The sequence below is a fragment of the Fistularia commersonii genome, chromosome 5 (genome assembly GCF_037954325.1).
Source record: "Fistularia commersonii isolate RoL2024-O1a breed Wild chromosome 5, RoL_Fcom_v1.0, whole genome shotgun sequence".
In the NCBI taxonomy this organism is placed as follows: Eukaryota; Metazoa; Chordata; class Actinopteri; order Syngnathiformes; family Fistulariidae; genus Fistularia; species Fistularia commersonii.
Window position 1 is genome coordinate 4,099,751 of NC_141288.1, and position 19,438 is coordinate 4,119,188.

The window sequence follows — 19,438 nt, forward strand, 5'->3', positions numbered from 1 at the left end:
GAACACACACTCTGAAGCAGGAACTGAACACACTCTGTGACAGCTTGTACAAACACACACTCTGACATAGGGGCTGAACACACACACTGATGCAGGGACTGAACACACACTCTGAAACAGGGACTGAACACACACTCTGAAACAGACTGAACACACTCTGAAACAGAGGCTGAACACACACACACTGAGACAGGGACTGAACACACACTCTGAAACAGAGCTTAATACACTCTGTGACAGCTTGTATGAAAACACACTGATACAGGGACTGAACACACACTCTGAAAAAGAGGCTGAACACACACACTGACACAGGGACTGAATACACACTCTGACACAGAGGCTGAACACACACACTGATGCAAGGACTGAACACACACTCTGAAACAGACTGAACACACTCTCACACAGGGACTGAACACACACTCTGAAACCGAGCTTAACACACTCTGTGACAGCTTGTACAAACACACACTCTGTGACATCAAAGTTATGACACGTGTTTCAAGGTTGTGTGTTACTGAAACTCCTTCGGCCTTCTGGTGTTTATTTTGTCTTTTATGCAGGTTATTTTCTTATTCATTTTAGATTAAAAAAATTTTTTTTGATAGATTTTCAGCTTTTCAGAATTTTTTTCTGTTAATCACTGTGAATAATCACATTCCATTTTAAAATATTTTTGTAAAGAATATATGTAAGTAATGATGTTTTTCCCTAATAGAAAATCACTTCATAGAAAAAAAGGCAGTATTTGAGAGCATATTTCTTCTCTCACCTAAGGTTAAGCATCAAATACATGTAATTAGCATGTAATAACATGTAGAGAGCGGCTCTCGTCACGTCGGCGTTGGATTCGTCTCTAAGTACCGACTCCTGCAGCCATGTTTCCGCTTTTCTTTTTCTTTTTTTTAATAGAAAATAAAGGTCTTTGTGGCGTGTCTGGCGGTCGGGCGTCGCTCAGGTTAGCGCGGTGAGCTAACAACACGTCATCGGAGAGCAAGCTGCCGGAGAAAGTGTGCCACCCTGTGTGTGTGTGTGTGTGTGTGTGTGTGTGTTTACTTGACGTCGTAGCGGTGCATGAACATGATGTGGTCCCGGTAGGTTCGGTTCACGTCCAGGTCGATCTGGCGGACGTCGGGGGACAAACCCCTGGCTCGGGCCTTCAGCTTCTGGAGACGGAGGAGAGTCTGCTCAGAGATTTTGTAATTATCCGTCAAATTTCCCATTTTCCCAATTCTTTAACTTGTATCTTTACAACAGAAAAATACACTGAAGTCCAGATTTAAGACAAACACACAAAATAGAAAGAAAATCATGAGGCCATTCACCATAATAATAAAACAATATGAATTATAATAATAGTAATATTAAAAATAATACCAAAATTACCATAACAAAAAACATAAGAGTCACATCATTGCTAATAATAATAACAATAATAATAATAATCACGAAAATAAAGATACAAACAATGATAACATAACATTGATACAACAATAATAATAGCAGCAAACACATTAATAATGACAAACACAGCGACAATACTACTACTCATACTTGATAATAATAATAATAATAATAATAATAATGATAATTATCAAATATAATACTATTACTCTGAATAAGAGGAAGAATAACCACATAAACAATAATAGTATCAACAATATTACCATAATTTCCAGACTATTAGCTTCTACGTTTTTCACACACTTCGAACACTGCGGCTTAAACAGTGACGCGTCCAATTTATAGATTAATTTCAGTCCAATGACCTTCATGTGGCCAAAATATTTCGCCTCATCACATCGGACCAATGAAATTACACAAAGACGCGGTAGCACACACACGCGTGTGGTTTGCACAAGTGACCACGAAAGCGAGACTGAGGAAGTGTGTGTGAGACGGTGGGATTCTGAAGACGACTTTTGTGGTTTTAGCGCGCGGGATAAAGATAAAGATAGTCATCAATGACCTTTCCTGGTAGGCTTCTATATTTTTAATTTTTTTTAACCACACGTGTTACACGAAATGTTCGGACAATTAAGCATTTAAGTTACTTACTTAATTAATACATACACTAGCGGCTTATAGACAAGCGTGACCTATACATTTTTTATTTCTTTTCAAATGTAGTGGGTGCGGCTTATATTCAGGCGCGCCCTATAGTCTGAAAATTACGGCAAGAATTATGATAATGACAAAAACAACGAAAATATGACAACTATTAACGTCTCACTTCATAGAAGTCTTTCTTCTCCTCCTTGATCTTGGGGATGTCCAGCAGCAGACCCCAGACCTCCCCACGCAGCTGCAGGGGGATTCCCTTGTAGATCCTTCGCACCAGCTGGACGGAGATGGAGGTTAGAGGGAAAAATTTGAAAATTTGAAAATCAAAAATGACATTTGATTATTGGTGTGTGTGTGTGTGTGTGTGTGTGTGTCGTGGAAGGCCGGGAACCGGAGCTCCGAAGTTACCGACATCCCATAATGAAACCCAGCAGCGGCAAATGATGGATGGCAGACGGCCTGTTGTTTCCTTTTTCGGCGGTTAATTAATCATTCATTGTGGGGTCACATCTTTTTGCCGTAGTGAAGCTGACACAGGTTACCGTGGCAACGGGCCTCCGGCAGGCAAGAGGAAAGGGTCGGTCTGCCGTTTTGTGCGTCTGAATGCACGAGTGAATGCTCGGGCATCTACTTCCTGAGTGTGCGTTAAAAAAAAACCACGCACTCTGGCGATGGCGAGATGTAAATAATGGCGTCATGGCAACGAGAGGAAGTCGGACGACAGGAGGGCCAGTGACGGTTTCATATGACAAACACACCTTAATTAATTAGTAATAAACCATTTAGAAAAAAAAGTCATAAACTACCGCAGGTGAAAATGAAACCCGATTCATTTAAGACAGGATTCTTTATGTCACTTTTATTGTTTTCATTTTTATTGTTTCTTTTAAATCTGTATTTTGTGTACATGCATACGTCTAAATGATGTCCTTGAGTGATAAGTAAGGCAACTTTAATAAAATGCATCATTATTATTATTATTATTATTATTATTATTATTATTATTATAAAGTTGAGTTGTCTCTTTTACTGCTTGATAAAAAGTAAAATAAGGAAATAAAAACATATTTATGAATGAATAAAGTACACACACACATATATATATATATATATATATATAAATAAACCAGGCCTGAAAAGCTAATACATATACAAACTTTTATCGTTTTATTTTATTGTTTAAAATTTTGTGTACATGCATACGTCTATATGGTGTCCATGAGTGTTGAGTGAGGCACCTTAAAAAATGCATTGTCATTATTATTATTATTATTGTTGTTGTTATTATTACAAACTTAAGTTGCCTCTTTTGCTGCTTGATAAAAAGGAAAAAAAAAAAAAAACATATATATATATATATATATAAATATATATGTATATATACACACATATATATATATGAACGTACATATAACTACATATATCTATATAAAGCAGGCCTGAGAAGCTAACCATTTATATGCATAGGATTATAATACACAGCTTCAGTTGAATGTGTTTGAAGAGACTCCGCCTCCGATCCACCCACCCTCCGTCCGGTATATGCATATATGTATGCTTGCAGGTGTGTGTGTGTGTATTTGTGTATGTGTGTGTGTGTGTGTGTCACCTTGTCGCTGTGCTTGTATTTATCCCAGCTCTTCAGCATCTTCAACCACTTACTGGTTCTTTCCAGCTCTGTGTGTTTTTGCTGCCGGGGGGTGGAGGGGGGCAGAGGAGACACGTTAGCGAGGGTCGTGACCTTTGCTGAGGGGGCGGCGGGGTCACGGGCGCCACGTGCACATAATTGCGGTACATCTCATGAATACACTTTTACTTTTATGAATTAGCAAGAAGCCCTGCAGCCACGAGTGTATGCAAGAACAAATATACATATATGAATATATGTGTGAGCTGTGCTAACGATAAATAGGAATAAAGTTCATAATCAATAATAATCTCAATAAATGATTTCTCATACAACTGAAAGATGTTCTTATTTCCCACGGAGCTTGAATGCAACCCTCCAACCCTTTGTTTGTCTACACACTGATATACCTTGATACAAAAGACTGTGGTGGTGGTGGTGGTGGGGGTGTGTGCACGCAGGCACACACACACACACACACACACACACACACGCTGGCAGAAAAGACCCCCTGAAGCGACAGAGAAACATTTCTATTTCGAGCAAAGAAGTCGCGCAAGAGCCGGCGTCTGCCGGATGGCGAGGAAGATGAAGTGTCTGCCGATGGGGCGTTGAAGAGTCCTTGAAGCTCAAGATGAAGATCGCAAACACACACACACACACACACACACACACCCCTATAAATAGAGTGCGTGCTGCGGGGAAGCAGCGGCCGATCACCACCCTCTCATCACTGGGATGCTTATCGTTAGTTTGCGTTGGGAGTCCGACGAGGAGCGCCGCAGACCGCGGGTAAATCATCCCGACATTTCTAAATCGCGGCGAAAGGCTCTCACCTTTTCCTCCACAGAGTCGTAGGATGGAAGTTCACTCTCACTGAGGAGGGGAGAAAGAGAAAGGAAGGTCATATTAGGAGACTTTAAGAGGAATCCCGGGGTGTTTTGTCCTATCCGTCCTTCGGGGACCCAATCGGCTGCAGCCGCGCAGAAACCTGCACTTCAGAATAATGAAGCGAATCTTCGAGCATTTTCAAAGACTGTGTTTTAAATCCCGCAAACAACTCCCATTTAGCCCATTTCATAAGTAGGAACTGTCTGCGTTTCCAGGAACTAGCATAAAAACCGGGGAAATCATTCCTAGGAACTTTTTCTGGTTTACGAGAGCGGGGCTAGCAGTTAGCATAGCTATTAGCTGGTAGCTTTTTCGCAGAAAGGAACGCCATTATGGTTCGTCCTGCTAACGTTTTTTCCCGGAGTGCGTTTCCCTTTCACTCTGGCTTCGTTTGAGATGAGATGAGATGAGAACAACTTTATTTATCCCGAAGGAAATTGTTGTGCCAGAGTTTCAAGCAAAAACATAACAATAATAGATAATAGTAGGAAGGAGGGAGAATAAGAAATACATTAAAATATAAATGGTCAAGGTTGAGGCTATCAAGTGTTCTGAGGTCTTAAGTCCAAAGATTTGAAGATTCCCTGCGGCTGAGGGAAGAGGAATTAAAAAGTTTGCCACTCTAATTAAGAGCGTTTCAACTTTGACCCCCTGGAAATTCAGGCTTACAAGGTTAAGGGCTGGAATGGAGGAGAAGCTCCAAGAAAAGACGCTTTTAAATTGAAAGGGTGGCAAATGAGAAGGGAGTCAGTTTTGCTCGTCTCCTTTCATTTTCCTGGACATCTAGATGACATCTAGATGTTTCCTCAACCCCTTCCAACCTGCTCGCAGGTGTTTCTCCATCCTCTGCGTCGACTCTTCGCACTTTCATCCCGTCCCTGTAACTCCACCCTTTGGTCCAAATCTTCCGCTCTCACGATAGATCTAGCGTCGACGCCAACGTCTTAAGATTCTACGACGATATCCCTTTTTTTTTTTTTTTTTTACGATTTGAGTCCCCGACCCCTGCCTTTGTCTGATTTCCTCAGGTCTCCGTCCACCTCCCTGCGGTCCAGAGTCTCCTGCCGCATCCCTCCACGCCATTTCCTGCCTCCATCCTATATATAACCCCCTCTGGCGCTCGCGTTTCCTCCCTTATCGGTTCGATTTAGTGATCGCGGACGGGTTCTTACTGGACGAAGCCGAAGCGGTCCACCACCTTGTAGAGGTGGAAGTTGGTGTCCTCCCACGGCTCCACGGTGGCCTCCTTTCCCTGCAACAGAGCAGACGCAGGGACGCGCCAGTGAGCGAGGACGGACGGGAGGGTTTTTTCTGATGTCGGGTGTGGGGTTTCAAATCGGACGAGGTCACATGACTCATCGCAATCACGGCGCGGGGGGTGGGGGGGGGTGTTGAGGTCATCAGGTGTATAAACGAAAAAAGGGCTGGAGTAAAATCTATAGATTTATGCTTATTATAACATTCGACAATCATAATAACAAGGTTATTACTTGTTTATTAGCCTCTTTAATTCCTCAAGGCGAAATAAATCAGTTTATATGAGGTCATTTAACACAGATGCGACGGTGGTCGCTGTAAAATGAAGAAATAAAGCATCCCAGATTGAACAAAACTTTATTGAGCCGTGTTTAACTCCGGGGCCTTGAAGGTCGAACCGATCGCACCTCGATCGGCCCCCCGAGGATTCATTGCTATTTTTAGCAGCCGCGCTGATTCGGTAACAAATCAATTTATTGGAAAAATGTGCAACGGCGCCAATCATTAAGTGGCACCGTTCAGTCTCAATGCTGCTGATCATGCCCCCCAAAAAATATGTCAACCTCTGATGTTAGCATTTTAATTTGCCGTTAGCCTGTCAAGTTAGCCTCTGTTAATGTCCTGTTAGCACGTTAGCTCTGCTTATCGATGCCCTCCGCGTTCCATGGAGAGGGGAGGTGGGGGCTGAGTATCACATTTTGATGGACGGCTTGATAGTGAGCAGATCAGCGACTTCCATGCCCTTGAAAAACTGTGTGTGTGTGTGTGTGTGTCAGTGACACAACGTGGAACATCGCTGGGTGTGTGTGCATGCTCAAGTGTGTTAACAGGTGTGAAATGAACTTGCCACCTGCGTCACCATCTGAATTCACACCGATAATACACATCATGTGAGGTGTGAGCAACATCTGAGAGAAGAGACCCCCCCCAAAAATTAATTATGATAAGGTATAATAAGGTTTCATCCAGATCCTGAAACGACAGTAGTTTGCTAATCCTTAAAAGAAGCCTGACTGTAGTTCTTGTTAATGCATTTAAAGCGATTACTGTGGCTGTGTATGGTGACTGTGCATGCTAACACATAGCTAGCATGACGTCAAAGCACATGTGCCGTGTGACTTCAGGTAGAATGCTAATACCTTGGTAACCTGGAGTCTAGAGTCAAGTTAACAAGTCGGTAAAATGGTAAAATACTGGTAAAAATGCAGGTAATATGCTTGTAAAAAGCTAGCATGAAGTCAGAACATGTGTTCCAGGCTACTTCAGGTAAAATGCTAGCACACAGCTAGCATGATGTCAAAGCAGGTGCCAGGTTAACGGGTAAAAGCTAGCAAAAGGCAATGCATGTGTCCCAGGAAACTTCATATAAAATTCTAACACATAGCTAGCATGAAGTCAAAACACGTGTTCCAGGTGATTTTAGGTAAACTTCTATGTGTCAGCTGGCATGCAGTCAAAGCACTTGTCCCACAAAATGCTAGGAAGAAGCTAGCACAAAGTCAAAACAGGTGTCAGGTAAACAGGTAAAATGCTAACGTACAATTAGCATGAAGTTAGGGCAGATGTCAGATTAACAGGTAAAATAATACTAACACACAGCTAGCATGAAGTCATAGAGGGTGTCAGGTAAACAGACAAAAGGCTAACATACAATTAGCATGAAGTCAGGGCAGGTGTCAGGTAAACAGTTAAAATGCTAACACACAGCTACCATGAAGTTAAAGCAGGTGTCAGGCTAACAGTTAAAATGCTAACACACAGCTACCATGAAGTTAAAGCAGGTGTCAGGTAAACAGTTAAAATGCTGACATGTAACTCACAAAGTCAAAGCAGCTCTCATGTAAACCATTAAAACGCTAACACATAGCAGCTACCATGAAGTCAAAGCAGCTATCATGTTAATATGCTAACATACAGCTGGCACATATTCAAAGCAAGTGTCCCAGGTTTCCTCAGGTTAGATGCTAACACACAGCTAGCACAAAGTCAAAGCAGGTATCTGGTAAGCAGGCAAAACACTAAGAACAAGCAAAGTCATAAAGCTAAAGACAGCAACTTGCTAATGTTATAACACAGCAAGTGGTAGCTAATGCTAACTGTGGCCTCAGCTGGCTGTGAACCGTTTTCATAAAACACCGACAAGAGTTGCCACTACGCAGACCATAATAAACGCCTCACACTCATGGGTGGAAAAGGTTGCCTTAGAGACGGAGGGTTTATCTGACCGGCAGACGTAGAGGTGGATGTTTGAATGGTCTCCACCCTCGACAACCGGGCAGAACATCTTTTCTCCACTCCCACACACACACACACACACCTCCATCAACTCCGCCAGCAGGAGAGACCTCTCACTCACTGCGTGTACACATGCAGACACTAACACACACACACACACACACACACATACACACACACACAGAAACACATGCACACTTAAAGACATATATGCAAGAACATGCTGAGGCATGCATATTTGCAAACACACACACAACAGATACAAGTAAACACATTCACAGTAGCAGACTTAGATGCACACACACACACACACACACACACACTCACACATACAGATATATATGCAGGTCGTGCCGCACCTTGTCATACTTGGCGACAATGTCTGCTCGCTCCTGGTCCAGTTTCAGCGCAGCATCCTGGTCGCTCTCAGACGCTGCGGGGAAGAGATGAACGAAGGTTAGTGCATAAAAGTATGTAAATATAAAATAAAATGAAAAAAAATGGAATTGTTTTTTTTTATTTCAAAAAAAAAAAAAAAAGATTACAAACTATTTTTTCCAGTGTTGCTCAACACCATCAACCAATAAATCAATCGATCAACTGACCCATGTAATACGCTCTCAAGCTGCTGTTTCACACACTTGTAATTATGTCAGCATAAAATCATAAAATTGTTTTATTACTATTCTTAATTTTAGAAAATTTTAACCCTAAAAATACAATTTTAATTCTATGAATTCATTTTTTTCCCCTAAATGATGGAATATTGCTCTACATCAACAATAAATCAGTCAATCAACTGCTCCATTCAACCTGCTTTCTAGCTGCTGTTTTAATAAACCAGTAATTTTGTACTCATAAAATAAAAAAAATTAATAATTTTTTAACTAAAAAATTAAAAAAAAAAAAAAAAAAAAATCAACCAAAAAATTTTTTTTTTCTATGCATTAAAATTATAATAGTTAAGATGATTTTTTTTTTATTTTTTTCCCCAATGTTGCTGAACTCCAACAATCAATGAATCAATCGACTGCTCCATTCAACATGCTCTCTCGCTGCTGTTTCAACAAACCGGCGCCTCAAACGCAAAGTCCAGCGTCCTCAGCCTGAAAACCTGTGACGACACAGAGTTGTGGGTCTCCAGAGGTAACCTGCTTCAACCTATTCATGTGTTATTACACTCCATTCATTACTGTTACTGTGTCATAACAAGGCAGCGAATCATCTTCAAGGAGGTAGGGAAGGGTGTGCGCACACAAACACACACACACACACACACACACTGACATCGCTGACGGTTAAAGCAGCTCCTTCGCGGCGAAACACAAAACCCTGCCTTTGTTTGCCAGGCTGAGCTCACAATGACACACTCAAGCGTGTGTGTGTGTGTGTGTGTATGCGTGTGTTAGCGTGTGCGCGCCTCCGAAAGAAGAAGACAGAACGTGCACACGCCTGTTACGACACAGGCGCGTAGCAAAGCCAGCAAATCGAGTGTAATAACACATGAAAAGGTGTGTGTGTGTAAATGTGTGTGAGCTGGTTTGTATTCAAACACCTGACATCTCATGTCTTCATCATTATTATTAATTTCAATTGAATTTTGAGATGAGATGATGATGAGATGAGAACAACTTTATTAATCCCGAAGGAAATTGTTGTGCCAGAGTTTCAAGTAAAAACATAACAGTAATAGATAATAGTAGAAAGGAGGAAGAAGAAATATAATGAAATTTTCCACATTATAGTTCGACATAATTTTCCACATTTTCCACATATATGTATGTGTGTGTGTATATATATGTATATATATATATACACACACACACACATATATATATGTATATACATATACACACATACATATGTGTGTGTATATATATATACACACATACATATGTGTGTGTATATATACATATATATATATATATGTATATATATATATATATATATATATAAAAACCTTGCCAATAAATCAGCTTAAGCATAACAATAAAAGTATAATAATAAAAGTCTTTATGTCATTTCATGGTTGTTTGCCAGAAATGAGCGTAGACTGCTGCAAACCCGGGCTGGCAGCGGTTTAACTGCAAAACAACCGGTGTGAAACTTCAAAATACAAATCTCTCCTCCTCTTCCTCGACATCTTTTAACTTTCAGACCCTGTCGTTCGTTGAACTCGACTCTCCCGCCGGGTCACCAACCGCTTTTGGTTCGCTGACATATCTTAATCCTATGGCCCGTAAAAAAAAAACAAAAAAAAAACTTGGTCTCTGGGCCTGAGGAATGCTGGCGTGTTTTATGAGTGACGCACACACACACTCACGCAAAAAAGAGGACACAATGCAAACGAGTAAACACATACAGTAACACCCCCCCCGCCATGCTTTTTCCCTTCTCCTTAGGTCTCCCTGCCTGGGAGGCCCCTGTGGTTCCCATGGCGACGGCAGTGAAGAAACAAGGCAGGAAGTGCCTTTTTAATGTGACTTTTCTATGGTGGCGTTAGCATTCAGACCCCTGTTCCAGCTCGGAGAGCCACATTGTGTGCTTTAGTGTGTGTGTGTGTGTGTGTGTGTGTGTGTGTCGGGGAGGGGTCGTTGGTTTGTTCACCCGCCGAGCATTTCGTCCAATCACAGAGCACATTTGGAGCTAACGGTCTTGTTAATTACTGTGTTTTCTGATCTAAATTATTGTAATTTGTCTCAAAAAAAAAAAAAAGTGACTTTTCACGCACATATAACACACACACACACACACACACACACACGGATATTTAAATCCACGCTGGAACCGTCGTTACTTTAAATATTAAACTTCTTCTTGTAGGATGTTCGCGCTTCGCCCAGTTTCTCCGCTCAATGATCCAAGAAAATAAAACAAATTCAAAAGGATGAAGGTTTTTTTTTCCCTCCTTTTCGAAAAGGGTTCAGATTTCTTAACTTGACCTCGGTCAGGGGAAAAAAAAAAAAAAAAAAAAATTCAAATCCCTTATGATTGACAGCTGGGGATAACATGACCTGAGGACCGATTGTATTATTTTTTTTTCGCTCGTCCTTCGTTTCGTTGCCGCCCCGAAACCCCCTCCTACTTCCGAGCTGACGTTCCGTCCCCAGCCGAGAACTGACGTCCGTTGCTAACGTCCTGCTGGGACTGAAATGTCCCTGTCCGTCCCCCGCCTGGCCAGCTGGACGTTGACCCCCCAATGACACACACACACACACACACACACACGCGCGCGCTGCCCTTCAACTCAGGCTGTGTTCAGGTCACCCGGGAGTTAGCATCCTTGCATGCGCGGGGAACATCCAGGAAGTGACGTGCCGCTTCCTGTTGGGGAAGACGGCGCCGCGGCCTTCTATTCCACGGCATGGATTAAAAAAAAAACAAAAAAACATGAAAACCCGATGGTAGATTCGTCGGAAAATCTCGACGGGAGGGCGAGCGAATGCGTGCAGGAAACGCGTGAAAATTATAATAATAGAAAAATGAATTCGATGAATCTGACACCCGCTTCCGGGACCTTCTGTGAGGATGACGCCTTTGTGCTTCACCCTCATCGAGGCGGGAGTGGACACTCGCCCCCTCATTACCCTTTTGTTTTGACGAGGTGTGTGTGTGTGTGTGTGCAGATCTGCCGTTGTCAGAGAAGAGGTGTCACTACACCGGAGGTTATAATCATGTAATAACAGTGTGGTTGGTACTCGTTTCCTCCTCTTTTGTTCTTGCACATGTCAGGGACCATGTTTCTTCACACACACACACACACACATGCAGTGTATCATGAGCTACTCGCAGAGTCGGCCGCCTCGGATAAAGAGGCTGCCGATTGGCCGCCCGTCCTGTGGAAACTGCACTGATGGCGTGCGATTTTTAGAGGCCGTGAGCCGCAAAACCGTGAAGACCCGAAACCGCGAGAGGTGACTGCTATCGCCGATAATAACCCGCCACAAGATGTGACACTGATCCGGGACGTGCTAATTAAATGTGGAGCGGCCGGGATGCACACACACACAACCACACACACTTGCAGTGATGTCACCCGCTTGAAACAAACCGCAGACGCTTCACACACACACTGTTATTTGCTGTAACCGATTCTTTGTTTTCGCCCTAAGTTGGACTTCTTCCCGAAGCGGAGACGACTCCCGATCCAAGAAGAAGATCCAGAACTTGCAGAGGCGCTGGTTTTTCGCTCCTGACGGCTTCCGAAAGGAGTTATCGGTTGTCGGACCCAGCGAGACCTCGAATCCCGAAAAATGATTTCCCTCAAGTCTGGGCAAGACTCAAACCAGCATTTCATGATTAATATCTTGCATAAATCCTGCCTAAAAGCCAGTATTTTGATTTTAAACTATGAAACAAAGGATTAATCACAAACAACAATATCCTATTTGTGGTAGTTAGGAATAAAAACATGTAATAAGACACTAATAAATGGAGACCTAGGATGCTACTGATATGGTTGCTAACGAGATGCTAGTCAGAGGCAGGGTGACATGATTTAGGAACTTATATTAATATTTCATAAAATCATAAATATCCGCACCGACTTGGTTAGAAGAGCTACAAATCCTCCAGAAACCAGGAACCAGAAAAAAACGAATCCAGAACATGGTTCTAAAACCATGCCATCACCGCTTCAAGAATAAACAAACACCCCTGATGTACCTGTTGTCAAGGCGACCGCCGAATCCTCGCCGCACCGGCAAGCTCTGCCCCGCATCGGTTCTTTCGCCGTCCGGCGCGCGGTTCCCGTTCCGTCGCCGTTCCACGCCGCCGCCACCACCGCTCGCCGCCAGGGAGGGAACTCCGCCGGTGAGATCACGGGCCCCGGCGGGGTCACAATGCCGGCGTTTGTTCGCGCGGCCGCGTCGCCGACGGGAGGGTCCGACTCCAGGAATTAGCCGGTCCCACTCGCTACATTCCCCCGCCCAAACACGGCGGCGCCACAACGGCGGCCATTCAGCTCCCGGCGGGCCGCGGGGAACAGAGGACGCGGCTGTTCCAGATCCCGTCCCGGAGGAGGGGCGGGTCGGGCGAGCTGATGGGGCCCCCCCCTGGCCCCCCACCCTAGGTGACCCCTGGAAGCAACCGAGACCAGGCAGAACCGGGACCAGACTAATTGCTGGATCCTGAAAAGGAGTCATTAAGCAACGGATCTCATCGGACCGTTGGGGAAATCCGAAACCGTAGCGGGCGACCGAACCGTTTCGAACCGACTGTCTGGACCGGATCACGTTTCTGAAGTCACAGATGGAGAGGTGACCCCCCCCCCCCCCCCCCCCAAACATCCCATAAGACACAGCTCGGACTTCTTTCCGTCCAGATGTTCCAGAGTGAAAGACGACAAACGGCCTCCATTAAAAACTCCGTTACCATGGTGACGTGAGGTGGAGGGAGTGAGAGACTTCCTAAAAGTGACCTTGACAGCAGATGAGTCCCACTTGGGGGCAGTGGGTCAAAGGTCACTGCAGCGAGTTAATAGGATTTAACACAGCTGAATACGGACGGGGTGGGGAGCGCGCACGTTTAATCGCTTTATCGTCTTTTTGGCGCTCGTGTGGTTTCTGTCACCCGCCTGTTTCCGTGGCGATGCCAGGGGTGCACGCGGTGGCGGGTGGGTGGTGACGACGGCGGCGGCTCCGAATAGACGTCGAGAGGCGTGAAAAAAAAAAAAAAGAAAAATGGAGGAAAAGTTGTAAAAGGAGCAAGAGGGAAGCTAATTATGGGATGGAGGGAGGTTTATTTAAAAAGCTGGCGAGACTGGTGCCAGCTCCGTCACCCCCAAGGTCTTTATTTATAATTCTTTTTCTAAAGTAACAAGTTTCTTTTTTTTAAATTCTCATGACTTCGTTTTTTTTAATATAAAAACTTGAAGGCTCCAGTCTATAAAAAAATATGTATATTTTAATTTATTTTTTCATCTAGATAATTTTTTTTCAAATATTAAAAGACGATGACTGTCTGGTGGTCATGCATGTTTGTATATTTTTAATAAATACTTATATTTTTAATGTTTTTAAATGATTATTGTTAGTATTATTTAGTCATTTATGATTATTTTCACAATTATAATTATTATCACAAAGGACATTAGTTCAAAGTCATCATCTACCTTGTTTCTTTACCAAAATATCTTTACTGTAATAATACACATGCATCCCTGTCATGTAATTCAAAGTGAACAGGGGAGAGCCCGTCGCCGTGGCGATCATTGCGAAACCCCCCCGCTTCCTCTCGCTGACCTGTTCCACTTCCTCCCCCATGAAAAGTCACTTCCTGCTGTACATACTTGTATACACACACATGTATGTACATATATAGAAGTATGTATATACATTAGCATAATAAGACCCAGATAGCATAGAATGCTAACACCTAGCAGCATTTTTTTTCTTCTGGAAACCATCAAACTTCTCCTCCTCCTCCATCTCAATCAGGAAGACAACCGTTGCTGTCGGTAAGAATTCGAAAATTTTGGAGGGCTGCGATTGGTTGAGCTCAGCGATTGGTCGTTTTTTGGCGGCATTTGGTTTCCTTCAACACGAGTGTTAGGCGTTGAGATGATGGACGCCAGGATAAAGGATGCCGCAGTCCGGCCAAGGTTGTGAAAGACCTGGTTCTGAGCACGTGCATGTGCACGTTACCTCGCTCGCAGGCAGAACACGTTCTACGAAGAACAATATTAAACATTTAACATCTTCAACTCTGCAGAGTAGAGGGCCTTGAAGCGACCGAAACACACACAAACACACACATCTCACCTCCAGACCCGCCGCCTGCACTGGCTAATTATGTGTAACGGGCTCCGAAGCCTTATTTGATTCATAATTTAAGGCGTTGGACGGAGAGGATCGATACCTCATGGTGGGGGAAAGGCGGCTGAGAGCAGCCCAGATGTTGGGGTTGGACCGTACCATGGCGGCTGATGGCGGGGGGGGAGGGAGGGGTGGACCGGAAATTAGCCGGGAAGCTACAGTGGAAGTCGGCGGACTGTTTCCCCCTGCGGGGGCTGGACGATGGGTCGCCCCGCCCTCCTCCGGTTAACCAGCGGGTACCCGCCGAAAAAATAAATGGCAACGATGACCCCCGCTTAGCATCCGGGAGATGGTACGTTCCGGTTTGAAGCTTCTGCTGCACTAACTGAATATGGAAATAAGGGCTTTTTTTTTCTTGTTTAGGTCTTCACTTTCAAAATAACATGCTAGAGATCTGAGAGAGATTATTGCATGTACATTCAGCACGTGCATTTCCGCACACACACACACACACACACACACACACACACACACGCGGGCAGAAAGTCTGGGGAAAAAAAACAAAATCGCAAGGACGTTGACATCAACATCCTCAGTCGCCGTTGGTTATGAAGTGTTTGTGCTTTTAAACACACACACACACATCCTCCAACATTGTCTATAGATGATCAATTATTGTTATACACTTAATGACGCTATATATACTGTTGATCGATATGCCGGTCGTTCGTCTTGGCAAAGCGATTAGCCGATGGATCGAGAGTCGGTGTTCCCTGACGCGCACGACCTCTGGGAGGCAAACTCGAAAAGGGGGTTGAGGGGTTTATAAAGTCTGTCTCTGCGCCAGCGATCGACGAAAAAAAAAAAATATTCAGACCTGCTGATCGATCAGCTCCGGGGAACGTCGGCTGGGGACGTCCCGGAGAACCCGGCGGTCCTCATTAGGATTTATGCAAATTGTCTGGCGGGCGTTCAAAGGGGCTCTTGATTGGAGGAGCAGCCGAGCGAGAAGCTGTGACTTTCTGCCTGTGGGGGACCAGATATTAAAAAGAAAAAAAAAAAGAAAAAAAAAGAAGGAAAAACATTGCCGAAGTCACGCCATGGCCGACATGGTTCAGGGCTGTTATGAGCGGGCCGAGCCAATCAGGAAGCAGGATGAAGGGTGGGGGCGGGGTTTGGGTCGGAGGTCGCCGAGTGTTCCATTTACCTCTTGGCGGCGTGCTTCATTATTCACTGGACACCAGAGACATGCAGCTGCAGGACGTGCACGCACATGTACACACACACACACACACACACACACACACACACACGAGATTCCAGGGAAAGTCCCCTCCAATTTGAAACAACGGGAGTTTAAATTTTCAATTTAACTCGCTCACTTTTTCTTTTTCTCTTAAATTCATCTCCTCCTGATTTGACCCCGCCCACTCCAGGAAGTGAGTGAGTTATTGATCAGCTGGAAAAAAAGTCGAAGTAAAACGGGCGGGTGAGAAAGTGAATGAGTTATTGATTAGCTTGATTAAGGTGAAGGAATGAGCGAATGAAGGAAGGGAACAGGGGAGCGTTTGACACGAGACGTAAATGTTCGGATTTCGAGGTAAAAATCCGAAATAAGAACCGAATAAGCCCCGCCCCCTTTTCAACACCGAAGCTCCACCCCGGCATGGGATTCGCTAACGCGCCGCTGTGCGGTGGCGCGGAGTTTAGCGCTTCCAGAAGGTTCAATGTTGGGAATCTCCATGTTCTCCATCCGAAAGCCCCAAAACATGCCCAGAATGAGTGAACGGTTGCACTTCTCTCCATGCTGCCCTGTGATTGGACCGCGGTGAACCCCCGCCTCTCGCCCGATGACAACATGGATGGACTCCGGCACCTGTGCGACCCCGAGCGCAGGAAAGGTGGGTGAACGGATGAAACATCCGCGAACGGGCACAGGAGGAACCCAACTTTTGCTCCCCGCCTCCCGAGAGTTTGAAATCTACAAACGCACCGCCGACTCGGCGGGAGTTTCATTTCCACCCGGCAGGAGACGGACTAACATCTTCGATTTGGAGTTTACCAAAGGCTCTGGACGCTTCATTTGATTTTCAGCCGTGTTTGATGTAAATCAACCGTCCCCGAGAGACGAAGCAACGGTAGAAAAGCGGACGGCCGTACCTCCGAACCTGGACCCTGCCCTGCGTCTGGACGGCGACACCAGCTCTTTGACCATCTGCAGGACCTGCATGCTTCACAGGAGGGCGGCGGGAAGGTCCGCCGGGCGGAGGGAGCCCCGTCCTGTCCCCTGACCCCGCGCTGCCTGGCTCCGCCCAGCCGCCGCCGCCGCCGCCGCCCCGGGACTCATCCCGGCATCCGGCCCCCGGCTCCCGGCGTCCAGCATCGCAGAAAAATCCCTCCTGCTTCTCCTCTTCTCTTCTAACGCGTCCAGACAAACATCCTCCGGGAGGCGAGGCGGCGTCGACACCCCTTCCCTCCCCACCCGGGCGGACCGGACCGCCCCTCCGGAGACCGCCGCCGAATCTCAACTCCTCTCAACTGGCAGCTGCCGAAAGTAGCGGCGGGCGCCGGCTGAACGTGCTCACCATGTGTGCGCCAGCGGCGTGAGCATGTGTGTGTTACTAAGCCGGAGCTTCCGCACAAACACACACTGGAAACGCAGAGCAGCTCCTGGATTGTTTCTCCCTTCTCGTCTTCCAGCAGCTAAAACACCTGGATCAATCTGTGCACGTCTGACCGCCGATGTGTCTTTTTCTGCTCCTCCCTCTCCCTTCTCTCACACACACTCTCTCTCTCTTTCTCTGCTCACACCCTTCAAATCCAAATTAATGAGCACTTTTCACCCGCAGCGTCTCCTTCCATTCTCGGCTCCCTCCCTCCTTCTCTTCTCCTCTTGTTGTATCGCTTTCCGTCTCGGCCATCCGTCCGCCCTCGGACCACTTCATCCCCCTGTCTCACCCCCTGGCGTTTTTGTTCTCATGTACATTTACTGTGAAGCTGAGAGCGTGGATGAGATGCGAGCTTGTGTGTGTGTGTGTGTGTGTGATGATTTGTACCCGGCAGCATTGGTGGCGACAGTCATCCCGGGGTTACGCCCTCTCACATTCTCAAACTGTCTCGGGACGTCGTCGGTCACATTGTCGGAGGCTCCGCCTCCTCCGATGTGAGAGAAACCCTTTTTTTTTTTTTTCTATTAATTCCAACAATCGGCAGAAACAGAGGAGACGATTTATTCAGAAAAGAAATGACGGCGCGACTTCAGGGGGGGGGGGGGATGTCCAGAACCGCTCCAAAAAGTTCAGTTTATTTTAACTAGGATCAAAATTCAGTCCAGGATTTAGCGGAGCGGTTATTTTAAGATATTCCCAGGAGCAAGTGTGTGCATGTGTGTGTGTGTGTGTGTGTGAGCGTGCCTGCTCATCTCCCTCTGGATTCGAACGTGCCTGACGGACCGGGATAATCAGCAGAGAGCGGCTGAGGCGCCGTTTTATTTTGAAAATCCGCTCCGTCCCACTTCCTGCCTGGCAGCGGGAAACGGAGCGACGTGTTTTCCCCTCCTGGGAAAGTTATCTTTGGACGAAGACGCTTTTCAAACTTCTACTTCGCATCCTTTAACCAGGCCATTCTATCGGTTACCTCGGGCGACCGTTGCGACGTCGTCTCACTGCGGGATGTCGGATTTGTGCGAAAGCTAATGATTACATTCGGGTTTAACTTTGAAAAGTTAAGTTAACCAAAGCTGCGGAATACGGGACGCCAAAACATGGCGCAACAGAGGTGAGCCATATGTGGCTCTTCCGGTGACGGCATATGGCTCCCAGACAATTTCAAGTTAAAAAAGAAAAAAAATCAGTTTGGAACTGATTTTAAAATACTTGTGATGTTTCTTCATAAACAGATACTAGTTTTGAAGATAAATTTCACGGGTCACCACGGCTCCACCATTGTAAAGGTGGAGAAATTAATTTTATCGGATAGCCGACTAGTTTATCCGCGTCGACCACCGTAAGGGGAAAGATGACGAATAGGGAAAAAAAGGTGATAATTACCGTGCATTCCAGGAATTTGCATTAGGATCTGATATGTTATGATAAAATTGCATCTATGAAACGGTCCAATATAAAGCAGCACCAAAGGTCGCATTAAAAGTAAGACATATTTAATTTATTATACGTTAAAAATACTACTCTCGATTAAATATATTTAGAAAGAGAACCTGGAGGAACTTGCGTTTTCGAGCAACTGTTAGCTTGGATTTACAGCGTCTCCCGTCAGAGACGGTTGATTCACAACGACAGAGAAAATTATGAAATCTGCGGAAGCTTCAGCTGAGCAAAGAAAATAGTTTTGGTGCAAATTATAACTTTTTCATCGGAACTTTTGGCTCTTATTTTGAAAAAGTGTTTGTGCCTTCGCCTTATTGCCGCGCTTAACTGTCGCGCTATTTCACACATCAGCTAGCACAAGCTAGCCCTTGAAACAAAAGTCGCCGGAGCATCGGAGACCGCTAGCAGAAAGAAAGCTGCATTTTAAAGAAAATATCAAGATTCTTAGCAAAGTTATGGAATCATCGCAACAGCTGAAACACAAGCTCCGCGCCCGCTAT

At 45.1% G+C, this 19,438-nt stretch overlaps 1 protein-coding gene across 3 annotated transcripts in view; it reads right to left on the bottom strand.

Moving 5' to 3' along the window:
- usp6nl (USP6 N-terminal like) overlaps window positions 1-19,438 on the bottom strand; it is a 53,043-nt gene that overhangs the window by 8,571 nt on the left and 25,034 nt on the right. The window contains exons 1-7 of one of the 3 annotated variants that reach the window (XM_086146540.1): window positions 16,993-17,255; window positions 8,437-8,510; window positions 5,758-5,837; window positions 4,531-4,570; window positions 3,677-3,757; window positions 2,237-2,344; window positions 1,060-1,169 (exon numbers count right to left, since the gene is read on the bottom strand). In XM_086146540.1, the coding sequence (XP_086002666.1) occupies window positions 1,060-1,169; window positions 2,237-2,344; window positions 3,677-3,757; window positions 4,531-4,570; window positions 5,758-5,837; window positions 8,437-8,510; window positions 16,993-17,062 (563 nt within the window). In that variant the 5' untranslated portion in view covers window positions 17,063-17,255. Of the gene's footprint in view, window positions 1-1,059; window positions 1,170-2,236; window positions 2,345-3,676; window positions 3,758-4,530; window positions 4,571-5,757; window positions 5,838-8,436; window positions 8,511-12,742; window positions 12,829-16,992; window positions 17,256-19,438 lie in introns of those variants that run through there. The other 2 variants (XM_086146541.1, XM_086146542.1) reach the window with 2 other exon arrangements.